This window comes from Vipera ursinii (assembly GCF_947247035.1).
Source record: "Vipera ursinii genome assembly, chromosome: 9".
In the NCBI taxonomy this organism is placed as follows: Eukaryota; Metazoa; Chordata; class Lepidosauria; order Squamata; family Viperidae; genus Vipera; species Vipera ursinii.
The window spans coordinates 4,836,256-4,848,374 of NC_139523.1; the positions used below are offsets into that span (position 1 = coordinate 4,836,256).

A 12,119-nucleotide genomic window follows, 5' to 3' on the forward strand; every position below is an offset into this window, starting at 1 on the left:
ATGAAGCATTAAGGTAAAGCATTGCATAGTAGCTATAAAATGTTAGTTAAATCTTTTGGATAAATAAGGGCCAACAAGTTTAAAGACTTGTTGTAAAATCCCAAGATTACATTTTGCTTTTCCTCCCCCCTCCCCATCTCCCCCTCCCCTTGGTCAATTTTGACTTGCAAACTGTTAGGATGTTTTTATTATATCTGAGAGGCTTCACATACACAGAGCAGTAGATCACAACTCCTTAGACTCTTACAGAGTGTCCGTATTCGGGGAAATGCTCATAGGAAGAGTTTGCGGACAGAACAGCCCTAGATTAATTGCCTTAGTGGAGACAGGAAGAAAACCATATACATAGTTTTGCTTACAGCAGCCCACAGAAATCAGTAACTTTATCTGCTATACGCTAAATAAATAAATATCTCCATCTCTATATCTCAGTTACCTCACCTATGCCTATATATCTATATCAGTGATGGCGAGCCTATGGCATGCATGTCAAAAGTGATACACCGTGACGTTTTGCGTGACACACCAGTGTTCATCAACATCCAACAACGACTGTCCTCCCTGTTTGAATTACCAAAGAAACTGAATGGCTACGGATATAAGAAATATGTGACTCTTTCACATCTTCTGCAATCATTTTATGCACAATTAAACTTTAAATTTAAACTTTGGGCTCAGTTGTGGTCGTAAGTTGAGGGCTATAATAATAATAAAGTTGGAAGGGACCTTGGAGGTCATGTAGTCCAACCCCCTGCTCTGGCAGGAAACCCTATACCATTTCAGACAAATGGCTGTCCAGTCTCTTCTTAAAAACTTCCTGTCTTGGAGCATTCACCACTTCTGGAGGCAGGTTGTTCCACTGGTTAATTGTTCTAACTGTCAGGAAGTTTCTCCTTAGTTCTAGGTTGATTCTCTCCTTGACTAGTTTCCATCCGTTGCTTCTTGTCCTGCCTTCTTGTCCCGCCCAAAGCTTAAAGTGGATTCTCCCCATCCATATCAGCATGTGATTGGTCACCTTCAAAAGTGTGATTGAGGGTGACATGAAAGAGAGAGCAGCTTGCAAAATGCAATGGGGAACATGGCAGCTCCACAGTTCATTTGTCACCCAACTGCTGCACGGGCTGGTTGTTTGCACAGCAAAGCTCATTTTCCAGGAGCACTAAGGGTAGAGGATATCTGCAACCACAGTCTGCCAAATGACCATACTATCAGCAATTGTGTGTCCTCATCCTCGCGTGAACAAGACGTTGCACTGAATTATGAATGACTGTGTGAAGAGATGCTTCTCTTTTGTTCAGGATGTGTGTGTGTGTGTGTGTGAGAGAGAGAGAGAGCGAGAGAGAAGAGAGAGAGAGAGAGAGACATGCCACTAGAGTCACGTTAGCCATTTTGCAAATTTTTTGACACAGTCAAGCCCAAGAGGTTCCCCATCACGTCGCCATATATATGCATGTATGTCCAGATTTAAATTGTAGGCTTTTGCTTCCTGCAGAAAAGACAGCAGAAAATTGGCTGTTCTCTTCACAGCCTTCAGATTGGGAAGGATATTCTTTAATGTTGGCATTCTGCCCCACTAACTTCATTCTTTTCAGTACTGGCAAAATACAGTGAAGAGAAAGTGCTTTTTTAAAAAAAGAAGGCTGAAACGTGTTATCCCTGGACGTGTCTTTTTAATTCCATGGCTTTGTGTGTTTTTTTTTTTCCACAGGTCTTCATCGATGCCACCCAGCTTTGCTATTGGGGCTAATTTTGCCCAAAAGAACTCTTCTGGACAGTCTGAAGACAAGTCATGATCTTCCACCTACAGCCAAGAAAAAGAGAGTCACTTCTAAGGTCAACCCGAAAAACAGCCGCTTCACTCTCCCTTCACGTTTACAGGTAGACGTTGGTCAGGAGCAGAGCCCGCGGCCTCCGTGCACAGAGGGCCTTTCCCCTGGGGAAGGCCTGACAAGCCTTCCAAAGCAAGAGGAGCTGACAGTTGATAGTCTTCTTGATCTCATAGAACAGCTCAAAAGAGAGATAGTGTGTAGAGTGCCTTCCACTTCTTGCCAGCAAGACGCAAGAGATGAAGTCAACCAGCCTTTTTTGACAGCAGATTCTGCTTCAACTGGAGAACAACTGGGCAATTTAACCCTGGGAATTTTGGGAGCAGCGCCATGTCAGAATAAGGAAGAGATACAGTTTTTCGTTGATCCTCCTCCATCAGATTTCTGTAGCTTGCTTGGGCCTCTTTTACCTTCTGGGGTTTTACATCCAGATCAACACGGAACTCACGTGGCATGTGGAGCCCAAGGAATAAACACCTTTGAAAATCTACTTTTACCGAGTGTCTTTTGTGCTGAAGCTGTGACACCTGTTGAGGAATCTCAGGCTCAACTTTCACCCCAAATTCCTTATACCAACACGATTGGAGAGCATAACCCATCTGTGCAGGAAACTTTATCTCTCATCCAGACAATGATGCAGTCCGACATTCAAAATCTGGAAGCTCAGCCATGCAGTCTCCTTACACAGGAAATGATCTCTGCCTTGTCTCAGATTCCAGCAGGAACAGAGTCGTTTCCAGTCCAGCAAGATGGCGGACACTACATAGGACCAACTTGAGATCTTGGGAGGGCGACAGATGTTATGGTAGCAGTTTAAAGCTGTAGAAGAGGGGACAGCTGCTCTCTTGAGAGCAAACAGGGTAGAAATAGGGGTGGAATAAGAGGCAGGCGAAAGAGGTTTCATTACTCTCTTAGCCTGCCTGCATATTTATTCCTTATAATTCTAAGAGACTAGGGTAGATTTAGGTTTTAATTGTGCATTGATCAGGGTTTAAAAGTTCATTTAGATGAGTATTTCTCAATTTTGGCAACTTCCCCAGCCAGTAGGGAATTCTGGGAGTTAAAGTTCCACACATCTTAAAATTGCCAAGATTGAGGAACGCTGAGTTGGATACTGTAAATTGTCTGAATCCTAGTGTGCCCATCTCATACCGTGGTTGTGACAAACAGGTAGCCAATTGGCTCACCAGAAACCATTGTAATCTCAAAATGAGCATTTTCCATGAAGTTAATGGAAATTGGCATTTGGTCATTCCCAGGGCAAAAAGAGATGGATAAGTTTCCTTTTTTTCTGTTATATGCTGATGACTTTGAATATGTATGTGGGCAAGAGGCAGATTCCATGAGGAAAATGAGGATTGCATTGTGGTTGAAGCTGTTTGTCTGAATAGAAGACAAATTGTACCTAACATGTATGTTCATGTTAAGAAAGCATTCTAAAGTGTTAAATAAAAAAATAAAGGTTTAACTACTTTTGTAAGAGTATGGAGTTTGAGTTTTTTTTAAATATTTCTTTACCTATGCTGAGGTAAGGAAAAAGTTGTAATAGTTGTTTTCTGAATACAGTCTCAGAGCTGTAAGGGGGCTTTAAGTAATTCAATCTTATTTTAGGATGTGTGGACTTCAGTTCCCAGAATTCCCTAGACCGCATGTTGGGAATTGCAATCCACACATCTTAAAGTTTCCAAGACTGCAGAAACACTGGTCTAGTAGTGCAACTCCCTTCTCACTGTAGGATGCATTAGACAATGTTTCTCAATTGTGGCAATTTTACAATGTGTGGACTGCAACTCCAAACATGCTGGCTGGGGAACTGAAGTTCACACATCTTAAAGTTGCTAAGAAACACTGCAACAGACCATCTTTGAAACAGATGCCTCTTCAGCCTGTTTCGAAGACTTGCAGTTGGTTGCTAGCATTGTTAAGGAAATGCTGAATACTTGCTCCAGGAAGTATTTCTCATGTTCAGTCTCCTGTTTAGAGGCACTGTGTCTTCCTTACCTCCTGTCCCCACTCTCTTGTCTGTAAATTTAATTTAATTTAATTTAATAATATTTATATACCGCCCTTCTCCCTGAGGACTCAGGGCGGTTCACAGGGCAGAATAAAATACTAAATACAAACGTTAAAACAAGATTAAATAATTGCCCATATTAAAACAGTTGGAATCAAGTTCTAAAACGCAAAGTTAAAATTAAAACACAAGAATAAAAACCCCACCAATCCCCATCAGGCTAGGCCGGCTTGAACAAACAGAAACGTCTTGAGATCGCGACGAAAGGAGCGAAGATCGGGCGCCATCCGGAGCTCTACCGGTAGCTGGTTCCACAGCTCCGGAGCGCCCACAGAGAAGGATCTCCCCCTGGGGACCACCAATCGACATTCTCTGATCGGTGGCACCCTGAGGAGGCCCTCTCTGTGGGAACGCACAGGGCGCAGGGAGCTTGATGCCGGCAGCAGATGTTCCCCAAGGTACTCCGGCCCCATGCCATGAAGGGCTTTAAACACTGTTACCAGTACCTTGAATCTCACCCGGAAGACAACTGGCAACCAATGCAGCTCACGGAGCAGCGGTGTAACGTGGGAGTATCGGGAGACTCCCAACACAACTCTCGCGGCTGCATTCTGTACCAGTTGGAGCTTCCGGGTGGTCCTCAAGGGCAGCCCCATGTAGAGAGCGTTGCAGTAGTCTAGACGAGAGGACACGAGCGCATGAGTGACCGTGCACAAATCATCCCGGCTAAGATAGGGCCGCAACTGGCGCACCAGGCGAACCTGGGCGAAGGCCCCCCTAGTCACAGCTCCTATATGGTCTTCCAGGGTGAGCCGTGAATCTAGGAGGACTCCCAAGTTGCGAGCCCTATCTACGGGGGGTAATAGTTCACCCCCCATAGCCAAAGGTGGAACATCCGAATAAACCTGGGATGAAGGTATGCAAAGCCACTCAGTCTTGTCGGGGTTGAGTTGGAGTCTGTTCCTCCCCATCCAGACCCGAACCGCCTCCAGGCACCGGGACATCACGTTGAGGGCATCACTGGGGTGGTTTGGGGTCGAAAGGAAAAGTTGGGTATCATCAGCGTACTGATGATACCCAACTCCAAAGCCACGAATGATCTCACCCAGCGGTTTCATGTAGATGTTGAACAGGAGAGGCGAGAGGACCGACCCCTGAGGAACTCCACAAATGAGAGACCTCGCGGTCGACCTCTGTCCTCCTGCCAACACCGACTGCGAACGTCCCCGGAGATAGGAGGAGAACCACTGTAAAACTGTGCCTCCCACTCCCAATCCCCTGAGACGCCGCAGCAAGATACCATGGTCGATGGTATCGAAAGCCGCCGAGAGGTCTAATAGGACTAGAACAGAGGAATATCCCCTGTCCCGAGCCCTCCAGAGATCATTCACCAGCGCGACCAATGCCGTCTCCGTGCTGTGCCCGGGCCTGAAACCCGATTGGTACGGGTCTAGATAATCCGCTTCATCCAGGACCAGAGGGAGCTGATGCGCCACCACACTCTCAACAACCTTCGCAAGAAAGCGAAGGTTGGAGACAGGACGAAAGTTGTTTAATACAGCTGGGTCCAAGGCAGGCTTCTTGAGGAGAGGCCTCACCACCGCCTCTTTCAAGACGGCGGGGAAGCAACCCTCACTCAAAGAAGCCGATATAACTGCCTGGAACCAGCTGCGTGTCCTCTCCCGGGCTGCATAGACCAGCCAGGAAGGGCACGGGTCCAATAAACACGTGGTGGTGCTCAGCCTCCCCATGATCCTGTCCACTTCATCCGGAGTCACAGAATCAAACTCCTCCCAGATGATATCGACAAGACCGCCAGTGTCCTGATCGTCAGACTCTGCCCAGTCAGAGTCCAGACCGGTCCGAATCCGAGCGATTTTGTCCGACAGATGTTGGTTAAACTCCTCGGCACGACCCTGCAAGGGATCCTCCCTCACCTCCTGATTTAGGAGGGAGCGAGTCACCCTAAACAGGGCGGCCGGGCGATTATCTGCGGACGCGATAAGGGTGGCGAAGTGGTTAGACCTCGCCTCCCTTATCGCAGCGAGATAAGACCTAATATAGGCTCTTAGTCGCAATCGGTCGGATTCGGATCGGCTGGACCTCCAACCGCTCTCTAGGCCCCGTCTCCGACGCTTCATCTCCCGAAGCTCCGCAGAGAACCATGGAGCTCGACGGGATCTGCACCGGGTCAGGGGCCGCAGGGGTACAACTCGGTCAAGAGCCTCAGTGGCCGTCCTTTCCCAGGCTTCCACTAAGGCATCTGCCGAGCTGTGAGCAAGGGAGGCAGGTGGGGACCCCAGCGCTGCCTGGAACCTCTGGGGATCCATTAAGCGTCTGGGGCGGTACCATTTAATTGGTTCCAAACACCCACGGCGGGGGGTGGCAAAACGGAAGACCAGCCGCAGGAGATGATGATCGGTCCATGACAGGGGCATAATAATTGGAGAGCCCCCACCAAGATCATCTAACCACCGTCCAGATAAAAAAACTAGGTCAAGGGTGTGGCCTCCCTCATGAGTCGGTCCCGAAATTACTTGCGTCAGGTCCATGGCCGTCATGGAAGCCATGAACTCCCGAGCCAACTCAGATGATCCTCCCAGCGATGGTAGATTGAAGTCCCCCAAAACTATAAGTTTCGGGAACTCAACCACCAGCCCAGAGAGGACATCGAGCAGCTCAGGCAGGGCTGCTGCTGCGTGACTAGGCGGAAGGTACACCAGCAGCAAGCCCAACTGCGCACCAGGGCCGCATCTCAAAAAGAGAGACTCACACCCGACTATCTGAGGAACAGTGGCCTCCCGCGGACACAAGGTCTCCCTCATAACAACAGCCACACCCCCACCCCTACCCTGAGCCCGAGGCCGGTGCAGCACCCGGAAACCTGGTGGGCAAAGGTCAACCAGAGGAATCCCGCCCTCTGGGCCCAACCAAGTCTCCGTGATGCAAGCCAGGTCCGCCTGCTCACCCTCGACCAGATCACGAACGAGAGGAGCCTTATTAGAGACGGACCTGGCATTCAAATACACCAGCCGGAGCTCAGGGGGCTGCACACCCTCACTCCCGGGACCTTGGGGTAGAGCCAGAGGGTCGGAGTGCCTCACCGCTTGTAAGCAGCGGAGAGGCCTTCCCTGAAATCGATACGGCCCTCTGCTCCTACATCTGCTGCCATTCCCTGATGTCGTGGGAATAGGTAGCCCCACGACCAGCCCTGGAGCCCCGGAGGTGACCGACCCCCGCTCCTCCCCCCTGCGATCTCCATCGGCCCTAGCCAGAACAGCGGTAGTTGGATAGCCCCCCTTATCCAAACAACCAAAAGAACCCTCCCGCCTCCCTAACCCCCTAAAAAATTTTGAAAGAAAAATAATCAGGGGCCTCTTATTAGGTCTACGTCGAAGGCCCCTACCCGTGCCCAGCCAACTCTCAGGGTCCCAATAAATGGGCCCTTCCTCGAGGTTATAATCGGCTGGCAAGGCGGGACGCACCCAGGAGGGGGGAGCACCCCTGAGGGCGCACAAGTCCGTGGAAGAATATTTAAAGGAAGGCATAAATAGCAGTCCGGATCGCAGGCAGTCCATAGATAATAGTCCATAAGGAGGATCTATTCAGAGAGGGAGTCCCAGGCCTCCGTCCAGCCGCTGCCACTCAGCTGGATAAACCCCCCGGGCAGGCCTGCCACCGTCCTCTCACTACGGCCACAGAGCCAGTTCTCGGGGGGGATGGAAGTCTGGAGCAACCGCACTGGGTATGGCCTGCCCCATAGAGCTCTCACCTCTAGGGGCAGCAGATGTAAATTCGGCCATCCTCTCACAATGGCTAATACCCAGAGTTCTCTGTCCTTTGGGGTATAAGGGGCAATGCGCAATCGATTGTGAAAACAAAAACAAGCCATCATAGTCAATTCTGGTAAAAGCCAAGTCCCCCGTTGTCCCGTCATTCCTAGAGGTTGTAACTGACCACCAGTCCATAGGCCCTCAGTTCCATGATTATTGGGGCCTTCCAGACTGTGGTCAACAAAGATTGGCTCCCCCAGGTCCATTAAATTCCCCGCCGGTCTTCCAAAGTCCTTCAAAATGGCCCAAGTCCACAAGGCTCCACTGGGCTCCACCGGAGTCCACCGGCTAGCCCAGGAACCTTCAGGGCCATCAGAAGCAGTGGGGGTGCCAACCCATCTGGGATATGCAGAACCAACCGGGGGGCCGGCAAACCGGCCATAACGCCATCGCTGAATCATCGAAGCCGCTGCCGCTGGGCCGCTATGGACACCGCCGCCGCCATCACCGTAGCCACCGTAGCCACCGTAGCCACCTGAACGCCACCAAGGCCGGAAACAATCCGGGGAAAGCCACCGCCTCCGCCGATGAAAAACGGGCCAAAAAGGCCCAGGGGGCAGCGGGACAAACGGATCGGTGAAAGCAGGCCAGACCACAATAGTCGATGGTGAAGTGGCCCGCAAACGGCCCGGGAACAACGCCGCCGCCGCCGCCACCGCCGCCGCCATTAGGATATCCCAAGCGTCGTTGATGCAAGCAAAAAGCAGGCAGAAGGCAGAGGCAGACCGGTTAAAAGGAAAACGATAAAAAAGGCGGGCCAAGCAGCTCGCAAACAGCTCCGTCGCCGCCGCCGCCGCAGCACCGCCGCCGCCAGCCGCCGGGAACTCCAAACGCCGCCGAAGAAGCCAAGACCGCCCGACATAGCCGGAAACTCCCGACGACCAGCTGAGCAGCTGAGCAGCTGAGCAGATAACAAAACCGGCAGCCCTGCGAAACGCTGGTAAAAAAAAAAAAAAAAAAAAAAAACCTAGACGATTGCAAAGTTCATCGCTGCCACCCTTCCCCCAGCCCAGGGCATAAAGGAAAAAGCCCTGAGGGGCTCCTAAGACGCCTATCTTCTCGGACCTGCAAAGCTCAACCTTACACGGCCGCCCGCACGTCCGCCATCTTGAAAAGAAAAAGTACATGGACAGGTAGTCCTTGACTTACAACAATTCATTTAGTGACTGTTCAAAATTACACCAGCTCTGAAAAATGTGACTTATGCCCAGTGCTTTTTTTGTAAAAGAAAAAGGTGCTGGAACTCACATATGTCATACAACCTGCCTTGCCTACCCTACAAGGTTCCATCCAAAAAAGGTGCTGGAACTCCGTTCTGAGCGTTCTATGAGAAAAAAAAGCCTTGCTTATGCTCATTTTTCACGCAACCATTGCGTGCCCCATAGCCACAGGATTAAACTTCAAAAGCTTGGCAACTAACTCATATTTATGACGGTTGCCGTGTCCCGGGGTCATATGATCACCTTGCAACTTTTTGACAAGCAAAATCAGTGGGGAAGCCAGATTCACTTAACAACCGTGTTACTAACTTAACACCTGCAGTGATTCACTTAGCAACCACAGCAAGAATGGTCGTAAAATGGGGCGAAACTCACTTAACAACTCTCTTGCTCAGCAAGAGAAATTTTGGGCTTAATTGTGTATCGAAGGCTGTATAGCCCTGAGAATGAGAAGCTGGAAGCAGAAAGGTCCACTTGATGGAGAAAATTTATTATTTTATTTATTTTATTTATTTAATTTATATACCGCCCTTCTCTCAAGAGACTCAGGGCGGTTAACAGGGCAATACGTAAAAGACAGATACAAAAGTTAAAATTATTAAAACATGATTAAACAATGCCCATAGTACAAATTTAAAATTAAAGTCATAATAACAAACCCACCCCATCCCATCAGGCCAGGCCCGCTTCCTTAAAGAGATGGGTTTTAAGGTCACGCCGGAAGGAGCGGAGGTCGGGCGCTCTACCGGAAGATGGTTCCATAAGTCCGGTGCACCCACAGAGAACGCTCTCCCCCTGGGGGCCACCAGTCGGCATTCTTTGACCAGCGGCACCCTGAGGAGGCCCTCTCTGTGGGAGCGTACTGGGCGGAGGGAAGTTGACGCCGGCTGCAGGTGCTCCCCAAGGTATTCTGGACCCATGCCATGGAGGGCTTTGTAGGTCATTACCAACACCTTGAACCTCACCCGGAAGACAACTGGCAACCAATGCAGCTCGCGGAGCAAAGGTGTAACACGGGAGTATCGGGAGACCCCCGACACAACTCTCGCGGCTGCATTCTGTGCCAGCTGGAGCCTCCGAGTGGTCTTCAAGGGTAGCCCCATGTAGAGAGCGTTGCAGTAATCAAGACGAGAGGTCACGAGCGCATGATTGACCGTGCGCAAGGCATCCCGGTCTAGATAGGGCCACAACTGGCGCACCAGGCGAACCTGGGCGAACGCCCCCCTAGTTACAGCTACAATATGGTCTTCTAAAGAGAGCTGTGAATCTAGGAGGACTCCCAAGTTGCGAGCCCTATCTACAGGAGGTAATGACTCACCCCCCATAATGAGGGGTGGGATATCCTGAATATCCCGGGATGCCGGTACGCACAGCCACTCCGTCTTGTCAGGGTTGAGACGAAGCCTGTTCCTCCCCATCCAGACCCGGACCGCCTCCAGGCACCGGGACATCACGTCGAGGGCATCACTGGGGTGGTTTGGGGTCGAAATGAAAAGTTGGGTATCATCAGCATACTGATGATACCCAACTCCAAAACCACGAATGATCTCACCCAGCGGTTTCATATAGATGTTGAACAGAAGGGGCGAGAGGACCGACCCCTGAGGGACTCCACAAGCGAGAGGCCTCGCGGTCGACCTCTGCCCCCCCGTCAACACCGACTGCGAACGTCCCAGGAGATAGGAGGAGAACCACTGAAGAACCGTGCCTCCCACTCCCAATCCCCTGAGACGCCGCAGCAAGATACCATGGTCGATGGTATCGAAAGCCGCTGAGAGGTCTAATAGGACTAGAACAGAGGAGTATCCTCTGTCCCGAGCCCTCCAGAGATCATTCACCAGCGCGACCAATGCCGTCTCCGTGCTGTACCCAGGCCTGAAGCCCGATTGGTACGGGTCTAGATAATCCGCTTCATCCAGGACCAGAGGGAGCTGATGCGCCACCACACTCTCAACAACCTTCGCAAGGAAGCGAAGGTTGGAGACCGGACGAAAGTTATTCAAAACAGCCGGATCCAAGGTAGGCTTCTTGAGGAGAGGTCTCACCACCGCCTCCTTCAAGGCGGCGGGAAAACTGCCCTCACTCAAAGAGGCAGCTATAACCGCCTGGAACCAGCCTCGTGTCCCCTCCCGGGCTGCATAAACCAGCCAGGAAGGGCACGGGTCCAATAAACATGTGGTGGAGCTCAGCCTCCCCATGATCCTGTCCACTTCCTCCGGAGTCACAGGATCGAACTCCTCCCAGATGACATCGACAAGATCACTCGTGTCCTGATCGTCTGATACTGCCCAGTCGGAGTCCAAACCGGTCCGAATCCGAGCGATTTTGTCCGACAGATGTTGACTAAATTCCTCGGCACGCCCCTGCAAGGGATCCTCACTGACCTCCTGGTTGAGGAGGGAGCGGGTCACCCTAAACAGGGCGGCCGGGCGATTATCTGCGGACGCAATGAGGGCAGCGAAATAGTTAGATGGTGGCCTTCACAACCAATGTTGTCCCAGGGCAGGAAGGGCGTAAGGTAGATTTCCGAAAGTAATTTGACTTTCTGGTGCTGAAAATATGCAAGCCAGCCATCACTTCCTTCCTTTCCACCCAGGACCAACTATGTCGTCTGAAAACGAGCTTCGACAGGCTTCCCTCCCCACTTTTCCCATTGCCTTTTTTATAATAATAATAATTTATAATAATTTTATTTATATACTGCCCTTCTCCCGAAGGACTCAGGGCGGTGAACAGGGCAAGCATAAAAAATACAAAAATACAAAAGTTAAAAAGGATTAAATATATGCCCGACTAAAAACAGTAATTACAAAAATTAAGATAACAATAAGATAACAATAAGATAACAGCTCCTTGCCCTTTCTGCAAAATGAGTTTTTATTTTCAGAATTCTTTCATGGCTTTTTCTGTTTCTGTTGTTGGGCAAAGATCTACTTTGTTAAAGACAACCTTAACAAAAAGCCAAGAAGGTGAGCAGATGTGGTCCTCGACTTACGACCACAATTGAGCCCAACGTTTCTGTTGCTAAGCGAGACGTTTGTTAACTGGGTTTTGCCCCATTGGACGACCTTTCTTGCCACATTGGTTAAGGGAATCCCTGCGGTTGTTAAAGTTAGCACCATGGTTGTTAAGGGAATCTGGCTTCCCCTTTGACTTTGCTTGTCAGAAGGTCGCAAGTGAGGATCACGTGACCCCGGGACACTACAGCGGTCACAAGTATGAACCA

The 12,119-nt window shown here is 50.3% G+C and overlaps 2 protein-coding genes across 9 annotated transcripts in view; one reads left to right on the forward strand and one right to left on the reverse strand.

Annotated features, from left to right (window-relative positions):
- SPOCD1 (SPOC domain containing 1) overlaps positions 1–3,308 on the forward strand; it is a 42,503-nt gene extending 39,195 nt beyond the window's left edge. For 6 of the 8 annotated variants that reach the window (XM_083369910.1, XM_083369915.1, XM_083369914.1 and 3 more), the window contains one exon: positions 1,709–3,308. In XM_083369910.1, coding sequence (XP_083226036.1) covers positions 1,709–2,604 — 896 coding nt within the window. In that variant the 3' untranslated portion in view covers positions 2,605–3,308. The remainder of the gene's footprint in view (positions 1–1,708) is intronic. The other 2 variants (XM_083369919.1, XM_083369912.1) reach the window with 1 other exon arrangement.
- The window catches only part of TMEM39B (transmembrane protein 39B), a 313,404-nt gene that overhangs the window by 166,596 nt on the left and 134,689 nt on the right, over positions 1–12,119 (reverse strand). The window lies entirely within an intron of this gene.